General features: G+C 54.0%; 2 protein-coding genes across 2 annotated transcripts in view; one reads left to right on the forward strand and one right to left on the reverse strand.

Annotated features, from left to right (window-relative positions):
* The first annotated feature begins 4,403 nt into the window (after positions 1 to 4,403).
* Positions 4,404 to 15,910, forward strand: part of RHOQ (ras homolog family member Q) — a 39,424-nt gene continuing 27,917 nt past the window's right edge. The window contains exons 1-2 of the mRNA XM_077915284.1: positions 4,404 to 4,618; positions 5,098 to 5,156. Coding sequence (XP_077771410.1) covers positions 4,477 to 4,618; positions 5,098 to 5,156 — 201 coding nt within the window. The 5' untranslated portion in view covers positions 4,404 to 4,476. The remainder of the gene's footprint in view (positions 4,619 to 5,097; positions 5,157 to 15,910) is intronic.
* Positions 12,139 to 13,757, reverse strand: LOC144324083 (uncharacterized). Its single transcript, XM_077915285.1, has 2 exons — positions 13,229 to 13,757; positions 12,139 to 12,871 (listed from the first exon to the last, which is right to left on the reverse strand). The coding sequence occupies exons 1-2, from the start codon at positions 13,557 to 13,559 to the stop codon at positions 12,645 to 12,647; spliced, it is 558 nt and encodes a 185-aa protein (XP_077771411.1). The 5' UTR covers positions 13,560 to 13,757; the 3' UTR covers positions 12,139 to 12,644.

Raw genomic sequence — 15,910 nt, forward strand, 5'->3', positions numbered from 1 at the left:
AAGAATAGTACAGCAGAGTCCCAGGGATGACTAGAAAGAAGAACTCCCAAATAGCCAGTATTGTCTCTGCCCTTTTTGGCGGGTGGTGGTAAAGAAAGATTTGTACTTCCATTTTTGCTTCTCTCTGCATTTTTTAAAAGATTTTATTTATTCATGAGAGACACACACAGAGAGGCAGAGACACAGGCAGAGGGAGAAGCACGTTCCCTGCGGGGACCCTGATGGGGGACTCGATCCCAAGACCCCGGGATCACACTGAGCTGAAGGCAGATGCCTAACCACTGAGTCACACAGGAGTCCTTCTCTCTGCATTTTAGCTTTATTTTCTTGGATTGGTGATTTTGTGAACGATTGAAACATGAAACATGAATGACAAAGCGCTTCCAGGCTCACATCTTCTAGTTGAGTTAGCAAAGCAGGGGAGACTCCTGTTTTATTGTATTTTTTTTTATTTTTAAAACAGATTTTATTTATTTATTCACGAGAGACACAAAGAGAGAAAGAGGCAGAGACACAGGCAGAGGGAGAAGCAGGCTCCATGCAGGGAGCCCAATGTGGGACTTGATCCCGAGACTCCAGGATCGCACCCTGGGCCGAAGGCAGGTGCTAAACTGCTGAGCCACCCAGGGATCCCAGAGACTCCTGTTTTAAACCCCAAATTCAAACCTCTCAGGAAGGGCTCTGACTGTCCCATCCTGGATCAGGCACCCAATCAAGGCTAATCAACAGGGGTCAAGGGCAGGATGTGTAAGAAGATGGCAGCTGCTATTTAAATAACATGATCACAGAGCATAAATTTGAGAGAACATTTAGCAGACGCAAATGGTACTGTTCTGGAGAGACAACCTAATAGATGTTCTCCACAAATTTTATCTTGTGTGGTTGTTTTGGGGGCCAAATAAGACAGCGCACATGAAGGAGCACCAAGTACTCACACAATACCTGGGCACAGTGCACAGCTCTGCAAATTCTCAATTAAATTCCCAATTCAAAAATTAATTAATTAATTAATTAAAAAATAAATTCCCAATTCAATACAAACCAGTTCCCCTGCACCACTACTCCTGTACTCTGTCCACCCTAGATGGCTCCCCAATCCCAAAAAGTTGTGTACTGTTTCTTTCTACCCTGTGCAGGGCTGTCTTTCCCAGCCATTTTTATCTTGCTCCTATTAGCCTCTTAAACCCCAAGCCAGTGATCCCCTTCTGCAAATCCCTCCTCAGCGCACCTAGGGCTAGGTACCAACAGCCTTCTCTGCGCTTCCAGAAGGCTGTTCTTTAGCCTCCAGTACAGCACTGACCGCATTATATAGTGATTACCTGTTTGCTCATCGGCTTGTTTCCGGCTCCCTCTCCAGTGATCCTGGCTTTCCAGCTCTTCGTCCCGCATCCAGGAACAAAGCCTGGCATCCAGTGGACCTCGGTAACTACTTGTTAAATGAAACACTGGATGAATCAATGAAGAGGAAGTAGAGGGAAAAGAGGAGAAGGCTAAGTATAGATTTCACTGTTCTCACACAGACCTGTTGTGTTCTGACATTTGCAGTCACAAAGGGAGAAAAGCAAGCCCAGAGTCTATGGGATGCTTAGAAACAAAGTTCTTCTTGTCCTTCCAATCCTGGAAATCAAAAACTGTTTTTAGGGGTTTTTTGTTGTTGTTGTTGTTTCGTTTTTGTTTTTTGTAGTTTTTTTTTTGTTTTGTTTTAACCACTTAAGGCATTATCTTCTTCTTATCTTCTTCTCATAGGAAAGTAAGCTTTCTGTTGAGATCTGGTCCTTCCAGCTCACCCATCCCTGCGTTGACCTGGGCATCCAGGATAAGTCCCACCCACCCCCCTTCCACATACACACTGGTGGAATCAGCCCAGAGCTCTAAGTATTCCTGGCAGTCAGTTTTGGTTTTTCTATGGGCCAAAGGGATGAGGTCACCATTGCCAGTGAAGTCATCAGTGCATGATTCATCTGACATCGGTTCCCCACTTTGAGGTCCTCTGACTTTCCCAGAGCTTGTGCCAGAGCATCCAGAACGTGGGATGCCATTTTCCAAGGTTCTGGAGCTGATGCTCCAGTTCCTTGGGTCCCTAGTAAGTATCTGCCCCTCTGAGAAGTATTTTAAGAACTGAGAGGAGGGACTCCTGGACAGGGTAAGCTTCTCAGAAGCTTCTCTCCTCCAGTGCCAGGACCGACCTCATAAAGGCCTTCCTCATGTCTGCAGCAACTGCTTCTCCCCTTGTCCCAAAACTTTCACCAGGATCTCTCAGGACACATTCTGAAGGGCTCCAGAATTCTCAAAAGTGAGACCTGATTCCACCCTTACGGATGAGCTCGCTTTTATGGCTGAGAAAGCTGAGGTCAGGAGAAGAGAAGTGACATGCCCAAGGGTAACACTGTTACCTAGTGTCAGAGCTGGGCCACACGCACTTTCCCTGCTGGGGGTACTCTGGTAGCTCCTTAACCTTTTCTGATAGATCTTTCTTTTAGAACACTAGTCTCTATAAATGTTGCCTAAAGAAATGGTCCTGTAGGCAAAGGGGACAAGACAAGTCCTCCTTTCTTTCCCTCTTACAGGAAGTGGCAGAGACTGGCCTTGAACCAGTATCTGACTTCAAGGCACTGTACCGCCTTCCTTAACCTGTCATTCAGTGCACACAAAATATCTTCCAGATTCACCACATAACCAGAACAGTGGGGCAACGCCAATACCCACACTTAGATCCAGATGCAGAGGTCCCGTGAGATGTTCAGTGTGATTCCACGGAGACCTTCCAACAATCTAGGAAATCTTTCTGGGACAGAGGAAATCAGATTTGAGGTTTGAGAGTTGAGGCCTGGGAAGTGAGGCATGGAGGCAGTCCCCAAAGTGTGTTCTGCGTCTTTGCCAGAATTAGCTGGAAGCCTTTGGGATAACCACGTTGCCTCTCTAGGTCTGTTTACTTACCTACAACCTCAGGGAGAGCTAAGGGAGATGGTCCAGTTGATCTCCGCAAAGCCTCTCAACACAGCATTTTCCAATTTTGTGAATCAATGAAAACAAGCCATTTCTCACATGTGGGGGTGGGTGGGGTGGGGAGGAGAAGGGGGAGGGGCGTGGTGTCTTTGTGGTGTGTACCCACTCCCCCACCCATGCCTAAGGATCAAAGCATCACTAGAGGCTGGCGAACGGGACCTGGCCAAGCTTGGCCCAGGCAGGGGCAGGGGCAGGGGCAGGGGCAGGGGCAGGGGCAGCGGCTGCCCCCCCCCCCCCATCACATGCCGAATCTCAGAGCAAGAGTGTCACTCCTCTGAGATCACAGCCTAACACCTTCGAAGGACAGTCTGGGCCGCAAGGGGACCTCAGAGAACGGTGCGAGGCACGGGATATTTGCCGCATCCGGAGCTCGTGGGGTCTCCCTTTGCTGGCTGGCTGGGGGTTGCTTCGGAGGTTCAAGACGCCGTAACTCCCTTAGTCACCGGTTTCAAAGTAGATGATTCAGGCTCCGTGCGGTGATGGGGAACCAGGCGAGGAGCTGTGGGACCACCGCCACCTCCCCCACCGCCCCACGCGCCTTAAAAAAAAAAATTTTTTTTTAACCCTTTCTCCCACCCCGATTTCTAGTTCCCTTGTGCACTTAGGGCCCGATAGGATGGATCCTGCCTTCCGGGTGCAGTTTAAATATATTTGCATAATTTTGCACGACTATTGCGTCATCGTCGAAGTGGTCGTGGTTCCCCGAGAGGCCTCCTCGGCTTCTTCCAAGCACCGGGGCCTCTGGACGCTTCCGGGCGCTGCGGGCACTTGCGCGACGAGCCCTGGGCTCCTCCCGGGCTCCGGGCCCCGCCCCCGCCCCTCCCCCGCCCGCGGCTCCGCCCCCGCCCCCGCCCCCGCCCCCGCCCCGCGCGGGGAGTCAAGCTAGGGTGAGCGGCCTGGCCGGGCGGCGGCGGCGGCGGCGGCGGCGGGCGGGGCGCGGGGCGCGGGGCGCGGGGGCCGGGCGGGGCGCGGGGGCCGGGCGGGCGGCGCTCGGGGAGGCGCTCGGGGAGGCGCCGGGGCCCGCCCTCCTCCGGGGCGCAGCCGGGAGGGGCCCGGGCGCGCGCGGGGCGGGGAGAGCCGCCTGGCCCCTCCCCTCCGCCGCCCTCCCCAAAGTTGCCGTCTCCCCCGGGGCCGGCCGGTCTTATGATCCAGCGGATCCTCCGGGGGAGGCCGGGCCGGGGAGCGCGCGGGCGGCGGGCGGCGGGCGGCGGGGGCGGCGGGGGCAGCGGGCGGGCGCGGCGAGCGGGGCCCGGGCGGGGATCCGGGCAGGGGCCGAGGCGGCGGCAGCGCCCCGGGCCCGCCGCCCCCTCCGCTCGGCGGGGGCCGCCGCTGCATGGGGCCGGGGGGGCGGCCGTGCTGCGCGGAGCGGCGGCGGCGGCGGCGGCGGACCCCCCAGGCGGGCTGGGGCTGAGCCCGGGGCCGGGGCGGGGGCTCCGGGGGGACCATGCCCGGAGGCCGGCCGGCCGCAGCATGGCTCACGGGCCCGGCGCGCTGATGCTCAAGTGCGTGGTGGTCGGCGACGGGGCGGTGGGCAAGACGTGCCTACTCATGAGCTATGCCAACGACGCCTTCCCGGAGGAGTACGTGCCCACCGTCTTCGACCACTACGCAGGTAAGGCTGAACTGCTGACTAAGGGGCCGCTCCCCGGCCGGGAACTTTGGAGCAACTTTGGCGGAGCCCCCTCGCCGCCTCCCCCGGGCGCGCTCCCCCCGCCCGGCCCCGCGCCGCCTCCCGGCCCCACCCCCGGGCCTCGGGGCGCCCGCTCCCGGCCCCCCGCGCCTCCCGAGCGCCGGGCGCCCTGGGCCGACCTCCTTGACCTTCCCACGGCCTCCTCCCGACGGCCCACGCCCCCTGGGGGGACGCTCGGGGCACCGGCGAGCCGTGGCCACGGGTGGGCAGCTGGGGCCACAGCACAGCCCGGCCCCCCGCCACTCGGCAGGGAGCCCGACGCTGGGGAGGAGGGGTGACACCTCCCGGGAGCGCCGCACGCCTCCGGAAGGACCGACAGAGCCGTCCTGATGGGGAGCCGGAGGGCCCCAGACCCTGGATAATCCGAGCTTCTCTCCCCGCCCCCGCTTCTGTCCTTGCAGTCAGCGTCACCGTAGGGGGCAAGCAGTACCTCCTGGGACTCTACGACACGGCCGGACAGGTGAGTGTCTTGGCCCCTGGCCCACACCCCCTTGCCTCTCCTCAATTCAGGCTGGCGGCAAATGCACCCTGAGGTGTCTCGGAGGGAGGGTGTGTCTTCGAGGGGCCCCTCTGGATCAAGTCTTTATTTCTTTTCTCAAGTCAGCAAATTAGGAAAAGGAAAACACACACACACACACAACCCGACAACAAACCCAGCCCAGCCCACCCCATGTGAACCCCTGGGCTGTGAAAGTTTTTGCCTGTGTGTGCTTTCTGTGTGGTGCCTGGTGTGTGGGTCCCAACTCCTGTTGCAAAGTGGCAGCGGCCAATCATGAAGCGCCCTTATTTTTAGTTGCAGATGACCAGGTCTCCCCCTCACAGCCTCTGTCTGGTCCCTCATTGGTGAGTGGTCTGCCTGCCTGAGGAGCCTGATTGGTGCAAAATGGCATCATCTAATATGATGGGAAGGCATTTGGTCCTGGTTATGTTTATTACAACATCATTGCACTCTGGGACTCGAGTCCCTGCAAACGTAATTTGTGGTGTTACCAGAGGACCACAGGGGAAAAAAAAAAAAAAAAGAAAAGAAAAGAAAAGAAAAGAAACAACAACCATCCAGCCACTCCCTGGGGTAGGGAGGAGGAGGAAGGGTTAGGAGTATGAATCTTGGAGGAAGAGCCCCCTCTCCCCCCCCCCCCCCGCCCCCACCCTTCTCTGGGAAGGCCAGGTGACTTTGTCTGGGTTTTCTTTGAGAGAGATTATTGTGCAGAAAGAAAACGGCACAGTCCTCCTGGCAGCCTCTGACCATTAGCAAATCGGAGGTTGGTTCTAAAGGATTAAAGTCTCCTTCCTCTCTGTCTCTCTTCCCAGGCTCACTTTTGCTGTGGGGCTGGGATGATTACGTATAATGAAGTTTTGCAGAATCCAGCCCTGTGATTAGACGTGAAACCTTGGGCAGAAGTTTTTCACGTGTCATGCAGACTTGAGTCCTTGAGGACGTGTGAACAGCTGAGGGCTTTAGAGAGTGCCTTGGGGGATCTCCAGGAGTACAGTTTCCTTATCTATAAAATGGGCTTCAGAAAGTTCTCTGTTCACATATTATATGCCAGACGCTTAGCACTGAATCTGGCGCACCCAGGGAGATGCTCAATAGAAGGGAACTATTCTTTGCAGCTTTTCTAGATTTGGAGTTCAGAGTTGTGGTACCAGGTTGAATTGAAGAATGTCTTACAGACGGTGTCTGGATGTGGCTTCTGGCTTCTAAACTGTTAAGTTAGAGGAGCATCTGAGGATAGAGAAACTGTTGGCAGGGCCAGGTGGCAGGGGCTGTCCCCTTTCTCCAAACCAACCCAAGTCAGTACAAGTTCTTAGCTTGCCAGGGCCCCTTTTGGGTGCCTGCCCTGTAGCTGTTATTCTATCAGAACGTGTGGAGGGCAAAAGGCAGAACCCAGTCAATTAAATAAGACCCGACTTTTGAACAGTACACTTGATAAATGACAGGTTGAAGTTTGGGATTGAAAAGGAGAGAAGTTTTTAAACACCGCCTCTAATTTTAACGTCTTTCACTACCGCCTCTTCCCCTTTCTCCTTTAACTTGTTACCATGACCATTCATTTGACCACGAGCCTATTCAACAGGATGTGTATATGTCAGACCTATTCTGTGCGCATTCAAATCCAACTAATACTTACCAAGTTCCTTCTGCATGTCAGGCATGGGGCAGCCACATGCAAATACTATTTTCTCCAAGAAGCAACCTCATGAGCAAAGTGATACTGTCTTTGCAGATGGGGAAACTGGGGCTCAGAGAGGCTAGGTAGCTGACCTCAGGTCACATAGCCAAGGACAGGTGTTGCTGGGACATGGACATGGGTCTGAATTTGCTCTGGTTTGAGGTGATTATACACACAGGATGCCACTGGAAAGGCTGAGATGCCACTTGGGTTGATTAATCCAGAACCCTGTGGGTCTGTAGACCTGGGTACCTGGAATCTGGACAGCCATTCTCTGAGTGACAGTCATGCACTACCACTACAGTGGAAAGAACCCAGATCCAAATCATCACCCGAAGCTGGACCCACGCACAAAACCAGGGCTTCCCATAAGTTATTGTGATTGCTGTGTCCAGTGGAGATGGGAAGACACATACCAAACGGTATCAAACTATTAGTAAGGTTCAGTTACCCAATGATGTGACACCTACTCTATTGGCCAAGATGTGTTTTAGGGCCCCTTGGTGTTTGTCCTAGGGTCTGGAACTTTTCCTTTTAGATCAGTTAGTGATAATTCATCTTTCAGCATTTAAGGGTTTATTACTAATAAGCAATCTTAGCAATGTCATCATCAATGAGATGAAGCGAGGAGTGCCCGGTGTATACCGAGCACCGGACAAAGAAAGCACCTGGGGGGACAAAGAAAGCACCTGGGGACGACGAAAGAGTAAATTTAAGATAGGGATCTGCCGTGGCTGATGATAGCATGGATAGAAGTATCTGAACCAGGTATCTGTTCATGTGTGCCAAATAGGAGACTCCTGTGTTGTACTTCGTCGTTGAGATCTCATGTCCCTATGAATCAGCACCAGATTAATAATAGTAATGATAACTAGACACACAGACATGCATACACACACACGTTACATATAGAGAGACATTTTTAAGCCTCACAGACAGCAGAGAGAAGCCCACAGGCTTTGAAACCAAAGAAGCCTGGGCTCAGATCTCTACCTTGTACTAGCCATGTGATTCTAGCTGTATTTAACCTTCTTTGGGCATCTGGTACAAATGTGCACAATTAGAATCTATGCTGCTTACTGTATGTGAAAGCAGCTGGCACCTGTTCTTCACTCATAGTAAATGGGTAGAAATTTTACAAGAAATTATTGTACCTCACTCTGGGCAGTTTGGCTGGGGGGAGGGGGTCACAGGTGGAGGAGGATAGTGTATTATGTCTGGAGTTGATAGAAATTCCATTAGATGCCAGATCCTAGAACCTCTTGACCAGAGGAATGGTGCCAGCTTATACTTCAGGATTCCCACCGTCCCCGTCACTGGACCTGTGGACACAGTCCAGAGCTCCCTGCACTGGGTGCCCTGTGGTATCAGAGGGTGTCCTTTCTCCATCAGAGCCTGTATGCCCAGGGATGTAAGAGAAACTTAGAAAAACTAAGAGTTCAGTGTACACGTTGAGAAAAAAGTGGGGTATATAGTAGGTTTCTGCTGGTTGTGCTTTGGGAGGTAAGACAGGTTTGAGGAGGAAGCAAGCAGCACTGGAAAAAGTCACTTTCTTCCGATAATCTTTGCTTAAAACGGTCACTCACTGTATTTGAATAACAGAAATAGCGCCTCCCCTGGGTTGGAACCTCTAATCTGTGTGCTCACTCTTGGTCTCCTTTTTGACCCCAATCAAGTTCAAAGCCAGAAGTAACATTAGCCCAATTTACACATTCAGGAACGTAAGACCTGACTGTAGTAGGTGATCTTTTGGCTTCCAGAGGAGGTTGCTTCCCCCTTGGCCTCTGTGACTGTTGGCAGAGAGAGAGAGAGAGAGAGAGGGAGGGAGGGAGAGAGAAAGAATGAATGAGTATGAATGTGAGTTTGTTGGGTAGCTGTAGTCTCCATCACGTGCACTGCCTGGACACATCACTCCACATCCCCACCACACTTGGCCCAAGGGAAGCCCCCCTCTCTTGGCCGAGCCCCTGGGTGTTCCCGGGAGCGGCCTGACATTTCGACTGCCCAGCACTTTGGAGTGGAAGTTGAGGGCAGAGGTGGCTTCCTCCTCCCCGGGGGCCTTGTGAAGGGGTCTGGCTTCCGGCCTGGGACTCTGTGGAGCTTCTCTTTTCTTGTCCGGCTGCCAGGACTTCAGCGTGTGCTCTGCAGCAGCAGCCCCTCGCTCAGGGAGGGACTGGACAGGCAATATGCTCCCTCAGGCCTCTGTGCTGTTTGGAGCTCAGGGGAAGCGGGAAGAGCTCTTGCTCTCTGAGCAGAGGAGCTGGTGGGGAGCTGCCTGGCAAGCTGCTCTTGAGCTTCGGGCTGCAGGCTGACCTCTTAATCCTTGGCAGGAAGGCAGAACTTGATACCCTGACCCGGGAAGGACTGACGCCCAGTTTATCCCAGGTCCCAGAATACCCACGCTCAGGAGGGTGTGTGTTGCGGGTTGCGTTTAGGTTCCCTGAAGTTCCAGATTTAGCCCCTGCCTCGGTGTATGGAAGTCCATATGGATGCTTTTGGGTGTGCTGTTGCTATGTCTGTTGATTTAAACACGCACAGGTTCAAGGATGCATATACGAGAGCTATAAATATCCTTAACTTAGGTGTCCCTGGGGTTGGCTTTTCAGTGACAAGTGAGATCTGTTTCTTCCTTGACATAGCGCAGCAGCTGTGGCTGCCCTCCAAGCCCTCTGGGGAACCAGGGAAGTACTTTCCCTCCAGAAGGGAATCTCCAGGGGAGGCAGCCCTGGAATGCCCCACCTTCTGTGTTTCATGGGGTGGCACCTTAGGGCCTCCTAGAATGGGAAGGAGCCGGGGGAAGGGCCAGAGTTTGCCACTCATCAGGCTCCTCCCTTCAGGCAGCCATCCTCACTGTACCTGTGAAGGTAGACTTTTGCCAGATGGGGAAATTGAGAGTGAGCAGGCCTATGGAAACTGGACAGACATGTAATTAGGAAAAAGGATTTTCTTACTTGGCAGGGGAGGGCCCGCAGGGAACATTAGTAGGGCTTAGGAAGCACCCACTCGCATCACAGAGACCCCAGGTGCCAGCAGCCCCACACTGCATCCCCAAAGAGCCCCGAGAGCAGAGTTTGGGAGGAGCTTCAACAGGTGAGCTGCTGGCACCGAGCATCCTGGTTTCCCTTAGTAACCTACTGTAGATTTGTCGTCTTTGCGTTTTCCCTAACCTTTTTAGAAGCTATTTATATCCCTAGCCTGTACCACATTACACAGAATGCTGGTTTCCTCCTCTGCGTTGGGAAGGTGGACAGCCTTCGGTGGGCTCCAAAGCTTCTGCAGTGACTGAATGCCCTGTGTGCCCCTTCTTGTCACTCCAAAGCGGGTTTGGGATCTGTCAGCACAGACCGTGGTCCAGCACGCGGGAGCCTCAGGGTGGGGATGGTCTGTGTCAGCTCTCGTTGGTTCTGGGTGTGTGCACATGGGCCCTGTCCCCCTCCCTGGCCCTCTGATCTGGCTGGCCCCTCCACTTGTGTCATGATTCTCTCGAAGTTTACTGACGTTTACACTCCGGGAGCCAGGGCTTCCCAGCAGGTGTATCAGAAGCGGGTGTTACAGGTGTGCTCAGATCCCATCCTCTCAGGCTCTGGGAGGGCCGGGGGAGGGGTGTGGTGTTCAGCCTCAAGGGGCCTGAGCATATGTTGTCATTTCTGTGTGTGCCAGGATGTGAAAAAGGTGGGAAGCATTGTTTCACAGCTCATGGGTCAGGGGCCTTTTGGGGAACTGGGTATTCGCGGTTTTGTTGTGGAATTTGGGGTTTCAGGAGATGAGCCCTAACAGTATTACAACAAGACAAAACAAAGCAGCTTTCCATGGGGGTATCAGTTTCTAGCAATGACACATGTGTTGGCAGCAGTGGGTACGCCAGGAGGCCTCAGATACAGAAGAGCAAACTGCAAGGAGGAGGGCAGAGAAGTTAACGAAGAACTAAAACCAGAGGCCACACATGTCTTTAAAAATTAAAATTTGAGAGCCTCAGCTGGATTTCCTTTCACTCAGAGGGGCTTGGTTTTGCCCTAATTTGGCAAGCTTGGATCAAGGAGCAGCTTTCCTTGCCCTCAGCAGTTTGCTGTTCCTCTTTTAGTTTCTGGCAGGCAATTGCTTGTACGGGGAAGCGCGCAGAAGCGCGGGGAGGTGGGCAGCGGGGTGGCCTGGTGGTGGCTGGTGGCCTGTGGCCGCTTCACGCGAGCTCTCCCGGGCTCCCCAAGTGGGGGTCTCCCACGCCCACTGCCTGCCGGGCCCTCCGGGGCCAGTTCTTGCTCTCTGAGCTCTGTGAGGACCGTGGGCTGTGACTTTCCCCCACAATTCCAGCACTTAGTCTGGTGCCTGGGGCGTGCAAGGCGCGCAACAAATATTTCTTAGATTGAGCTGATGCCTCTTTGGCTGTCAGCTTATTTCTCCTAAAAGGTTAACCAAAGACTAAGCTTTGGTTAGTTTTGATGCTCGGGTGCTCAGTCCATGGTAGCGAGGGCGATGGTCCAGGCCAGCTTTGGGGGCTCCCCAGCAGTTTGGCTCAGGTGGCGTTGATGCAGGGCCTACTCTGGGTTCCACTCTCCTGTGGGGGAACGGAGGGGTCAGATTGTCTACACGGCTGGGAAAGCTCATCCTGTGAAGCTGGGTGCTGCATGGTCCCAACCGAGAAGAGGTGGTGGGGCTGAGCTTTGCGGAAGACATCGGCTTTCGGGAAGAGGTGGGAGAGAGTAGGGTGTACTGGTGGCTGCCCCACTGGCCCCAGCACTGCACTGCCAGGGCCCACTTCCCAGTGAGGGGGTCTTAGCCTCTCAGAAACTCAGTTTTTCTCATCTGTAAAATGGGTACACGAGGATGTACCTCCTCGTGGAGTCATTGGATCCAACCAGAGCTTCCTAGCTCTGGGGCTCAAGGGAATGGGGTAGGGCCTGGGCCAGGGATCCCTGGGCTTGGGCTGTCCCTTCCAGCGGGGGCCATCCCACCTCAGTCATTTCACTGCTGGCCCCTCCACTCCACCATGTGCAGAACTCATGATCTCTCCTCTGCTCCATGAAGTGAAAGCTTGGGGGCGTTGGATTAAATGAGGTCATGCAGGCAGAGGGTCACGGGGAACTCACATTCTAGGTGGGGAGGAAGAGCATGGGGAGCATAGGCATGGGGGAGTCCCAGATGTGTCTTCCTGGACCCCAGATCCCTGGTATCAGTGTCAACTTGTGGAGCAGGGCTGATCCCTAAATTATGGAGTGTTTCACCTGGTAACTGACACCTCAGTAATTAGAGAGATATTAATCTGGCGCAGCGTTGCTTCTTGATTTTAATAGAACAGAAAGCAGGGGGAGGGGGAAGGGACTTTATTGTTGTCACTGTCTCTTTTCAAATGACTGGTGGGAGTAGGGAACCAGCCGCCTCTCTCCCAGTCCCCAGACTTGCCAGCCGTGCCCAGACTCAGGGTAGAATTTGGGGTTTAATAACAACACACTCCCCACTGAGTGGCATTTTTACAGAGTGCGAAGCATGTTGCCTTCGGTACCTCCTGGAGGCCTCTCACCCGCTAGGTGAGTAAAGGACGCAAGTGGTGTTTGCCTCCTTTTGCAGGTTCAGGGAGGGTAGGTGACTCGTTCCAGGCCACGGAGCTGGGAAAAGGCGACAGCAAGTTGACAGGCAAGCTGTCCCTCACCACATCCTGGGATCTTTATGTTAAAGCTCTCACGCAAATAGCTCCATGGTGTCAGGTGTCTCTTTTACATCGCATATATTCTGTTGTTGCACGTTTCATGCAAAAAGTAAATTCCGAGCCCATCGTTTTTCTAGCGAGAAGAGCTGCGGAATGGTGTCTGTAGGTGGAACAGTAGGGCTGTTGCTGAAGCGGCTCCTCCACACCGCACCCCGGAAGTTAAGGATGCTTCGTCCATCTGTTCATTGACCTGCACTCTGGCTTCGAGAGGCCTTCCCCTGGGGGTGCAGGTGGCGTCAGTGCTGGTGAGGGTGTGCAGGAAGCTCGGTGCTATTTGCTGCATACAGGTGTCGCCTTTTCCTGGGAAGGGGGGACCCAGAAGGTTCTATGTTGACTTAAGCTGACTGTCCTCCAGCTGAGGAGGCAGGACGCCCTCCCCACCCCTTCGCGTCTTTGCCCTGGCTTGGCCTGCTAGCCTTGACTTGACATGACTTGCTATTTGGGGGCTGCCGGCGGGGGGGGAGGGGCAGCTTCGGCCTGCCAAGGTGCCTTACCTGCCCCGATAGGGGAAGTCCCGGGCCTGCCTTCCTCCAAGGCTTCTTATTTAGGTGAAAACTGTTTCCAACGGAAACATTTCCAATCTGTCCCACTTACAACGGAACATTCCCTGTTTCGAGCCGCAGTCGGCCTCTCCCACCCGCTGGTGATTTGGCTCACCTTCCTGAGCCGTCCCCACGGATGCCGGGTCCGCGTGGACTCCTTTCCTCCTGCCCCCGGTGCACGCCCCGGGCTGCCCGGACATGATGAAAACATTCGCGCAGTCAGTCAGCAAACAGTCCCCGAGTGCGGCATCTGGATGGGGACCCGGCAAGGGGCAGGCCTGCCCCTGGAGCTCCCAGGTGGCCGAGGGATGGGCAGCCCCGAGGGGCCGGGTCTGTCCTGATCCGGGTCCTCCAGGTTGGCCCGCAGGTGGAGGGAGTGCCCAGATTGGATTCGCACAGGTGCTGGGTGCTCCGCAAAAGTTAGAGTCACTGCTCTGGTTCCCCATGCGCTCCTCGCTCCTGGGGCCACAACCCCAGCTCCTGGGAACTGGTGAGAAATCCAGTTTCTTAGCTCCGCCCCGGGCCTGCTGAATCAGAAGCTGGGGGACGGCTGTGTCACCGCAGACCCTGCGGCGACTCTGGTGCCGGCTGGAAGGTCACAGCCCCTGGTTCAGGCACGTGTAGGTACTTACTGTCCTCTGGTAGCAAGCCGCCTCCCCTCCGCCCCTCCCCGGCCTCCCCACTCCCCCCTCGATCCCCTGCTCCCCACCCCCCCACACCACATTACACCACACACGTGCACACCACACACACACACACCACATATACACCACACACAGATACACATACCACATACACCCCGCACACACTGCTTATACACCACACACATACACACACCACATATGTACACACATACTATATTACATACACATTGCACACACACATGCTATACATACAGCCCATATACACCACACACACCACACATATACCACACTTACACCACACATACACACACATACCCTCTTGTAACTACACTTCACACACACATACACATATTGCCACATGCATACTACACGCATGCACACACACCTCATACACACACACCCTATACACATCACATATACACCACACACACACTGCACACACACAAACTGTACACACAACACATACACACACACAGACATCACACATGTGCACCCTTACCTTCTACATGGTTCCTGGAGTGCAGGGAACATTATTTATTCACTTTTTAACCCCCACCCCAGCAAATGCACCTCCACACACCCCATCTCTCGTTCTTCACTCTTGGCTGGGACTCTCCATATTCGTTGGAATGAATCGAAACTGCTACGTAGCTCACCTGGTGCAGATGGGGCCAAGGGCACTATCAGAAGAAATTTGAAAGGGAACTTCCTCAGCTGCCCTTGGCTCCCTTGATGTGCTGTCTGGCCTGGGGCTGTGCACACAGTAGGCCCCACTGGTATTCCTTGATGAGGTCTAAGTCCCAAGGCATATTTTTTCTCCTGTGCATTAAGTAGCTGGACAGGTTGGGGCATGGGCCCTGCTCTGGTCACTGTAGCTGAGGTTAGCACTCTGGGTGGTGACAGACCTGCCCCTGAGGACTATGCCAGTTTGGTTTGTACTAAATTAGTTCCAAAGCAACAGATGGGCTGTGACGTCCTTTTGTATTAAAACTCCCCAGGCAGGTCACCAGGAGGGGTTGGAGGAAGGGCTGTTACTCAGACATGCTTCTCGGCAGTCCTTACTCTGGCTGACCAAAGCCTTCTGTGGGAGCGTCCTTCTCGTCCATTCTCCTGGCCGGCTGGCCTCCCTCCCTCCCTCTCTCCTTCCTTCCCTTCCTTCTTCCCATTCTTTCTCTGTCTCTCTCTCTCTCTCTCCCTCCTCCCACTCTGTCTTTCTCTTTCTTTCCAAAATAATTTTTTTTTTTTTTTTTAATTCATGAGAGACACACAGAGAGATGCAGAGACACAGACAGAGGGAGAAGCAGGCTCCATGCAGGGAGCCCGACGTGGGACTTGATCCCGGGTCTCCAGGATCACGCCCTGGGCCAAAGGCAGGCGCTAAATCGCTGAGCCACCCAGGCTGCCCTCTTTCTTTTTTTCCAAACTTATTTCAGCATAGAAAAACTGTCCTCTTTCAGATGGCATGATGGTTGGGATTATAAATGTGTTGGCTCAAAATATGCCCCCTCTAAGAGCTGCCAGTGAGAGAGAACATTTATTCCTGATTGTCCAGTTCAATTAAAATGCCATTTACCCCAGCTTACTTTTCAAAGGGCTGTCCTCCCCCGTGAGCTAGCTCAGGGCTCACATTTATTACCTTAAGGTGTTTCTAGTGGGTTCTGGCTCTGGGGGTGCGGGGGGGGGGGTGGTGTCGGGAAGGGGCTGGATGTGAGGGGGAAGAGGTGAGAGGTGGCAGGGTCCCTGCCTCCTTCAGTCTGGGGTGTGTGGAAAGGCTGAAGCCTTCATCCAGGTCTTTGTCCAAGCCTGAAGAAAGTGAGAAGGTCCTCCTGGTTGAGGCACCCTGTGACCTCCTCCTCTGTGACTCCAGCCATCTTGCACTTGAACCCCTTCTTTGAATTTCATCAGAGAAATTGTAGGCCACAGTCTAGCATTTGTTCTTACTCATGTAGAAATCTTTACTCAGCACCCAGATTTTCAGCGCCCAGAGGGCTGCTGCATGTGCACAGCATTTAGCACAAGATTGGGGAATCCCAGTAGGGGCTAGATGAGTGTGGAATTTGGAGGAATCTGTCAGAAAGTTTATTCTGGGGATCCCTGGGTGGCTCAGCGGTTTAGTGCCTACCTTTGGCCCAGAGCGTGATCCTAGAGTCCTG

Source organism: Canis aureus, chromosome 11 (genome assembly GCF_053574225.1).
Source record: "Canis aureus isolate CA01 chromosome 11, VMU_Caureus_v.1.0, whole genome shotgun sequence".
In the NCBI taxonomy this organism is placed as follows: domain Eukaryota; kingdom Metazoa; phylum Chordata; class Mammalia; order Carnivora; family Canidae; genus Canis; species Canis aureus.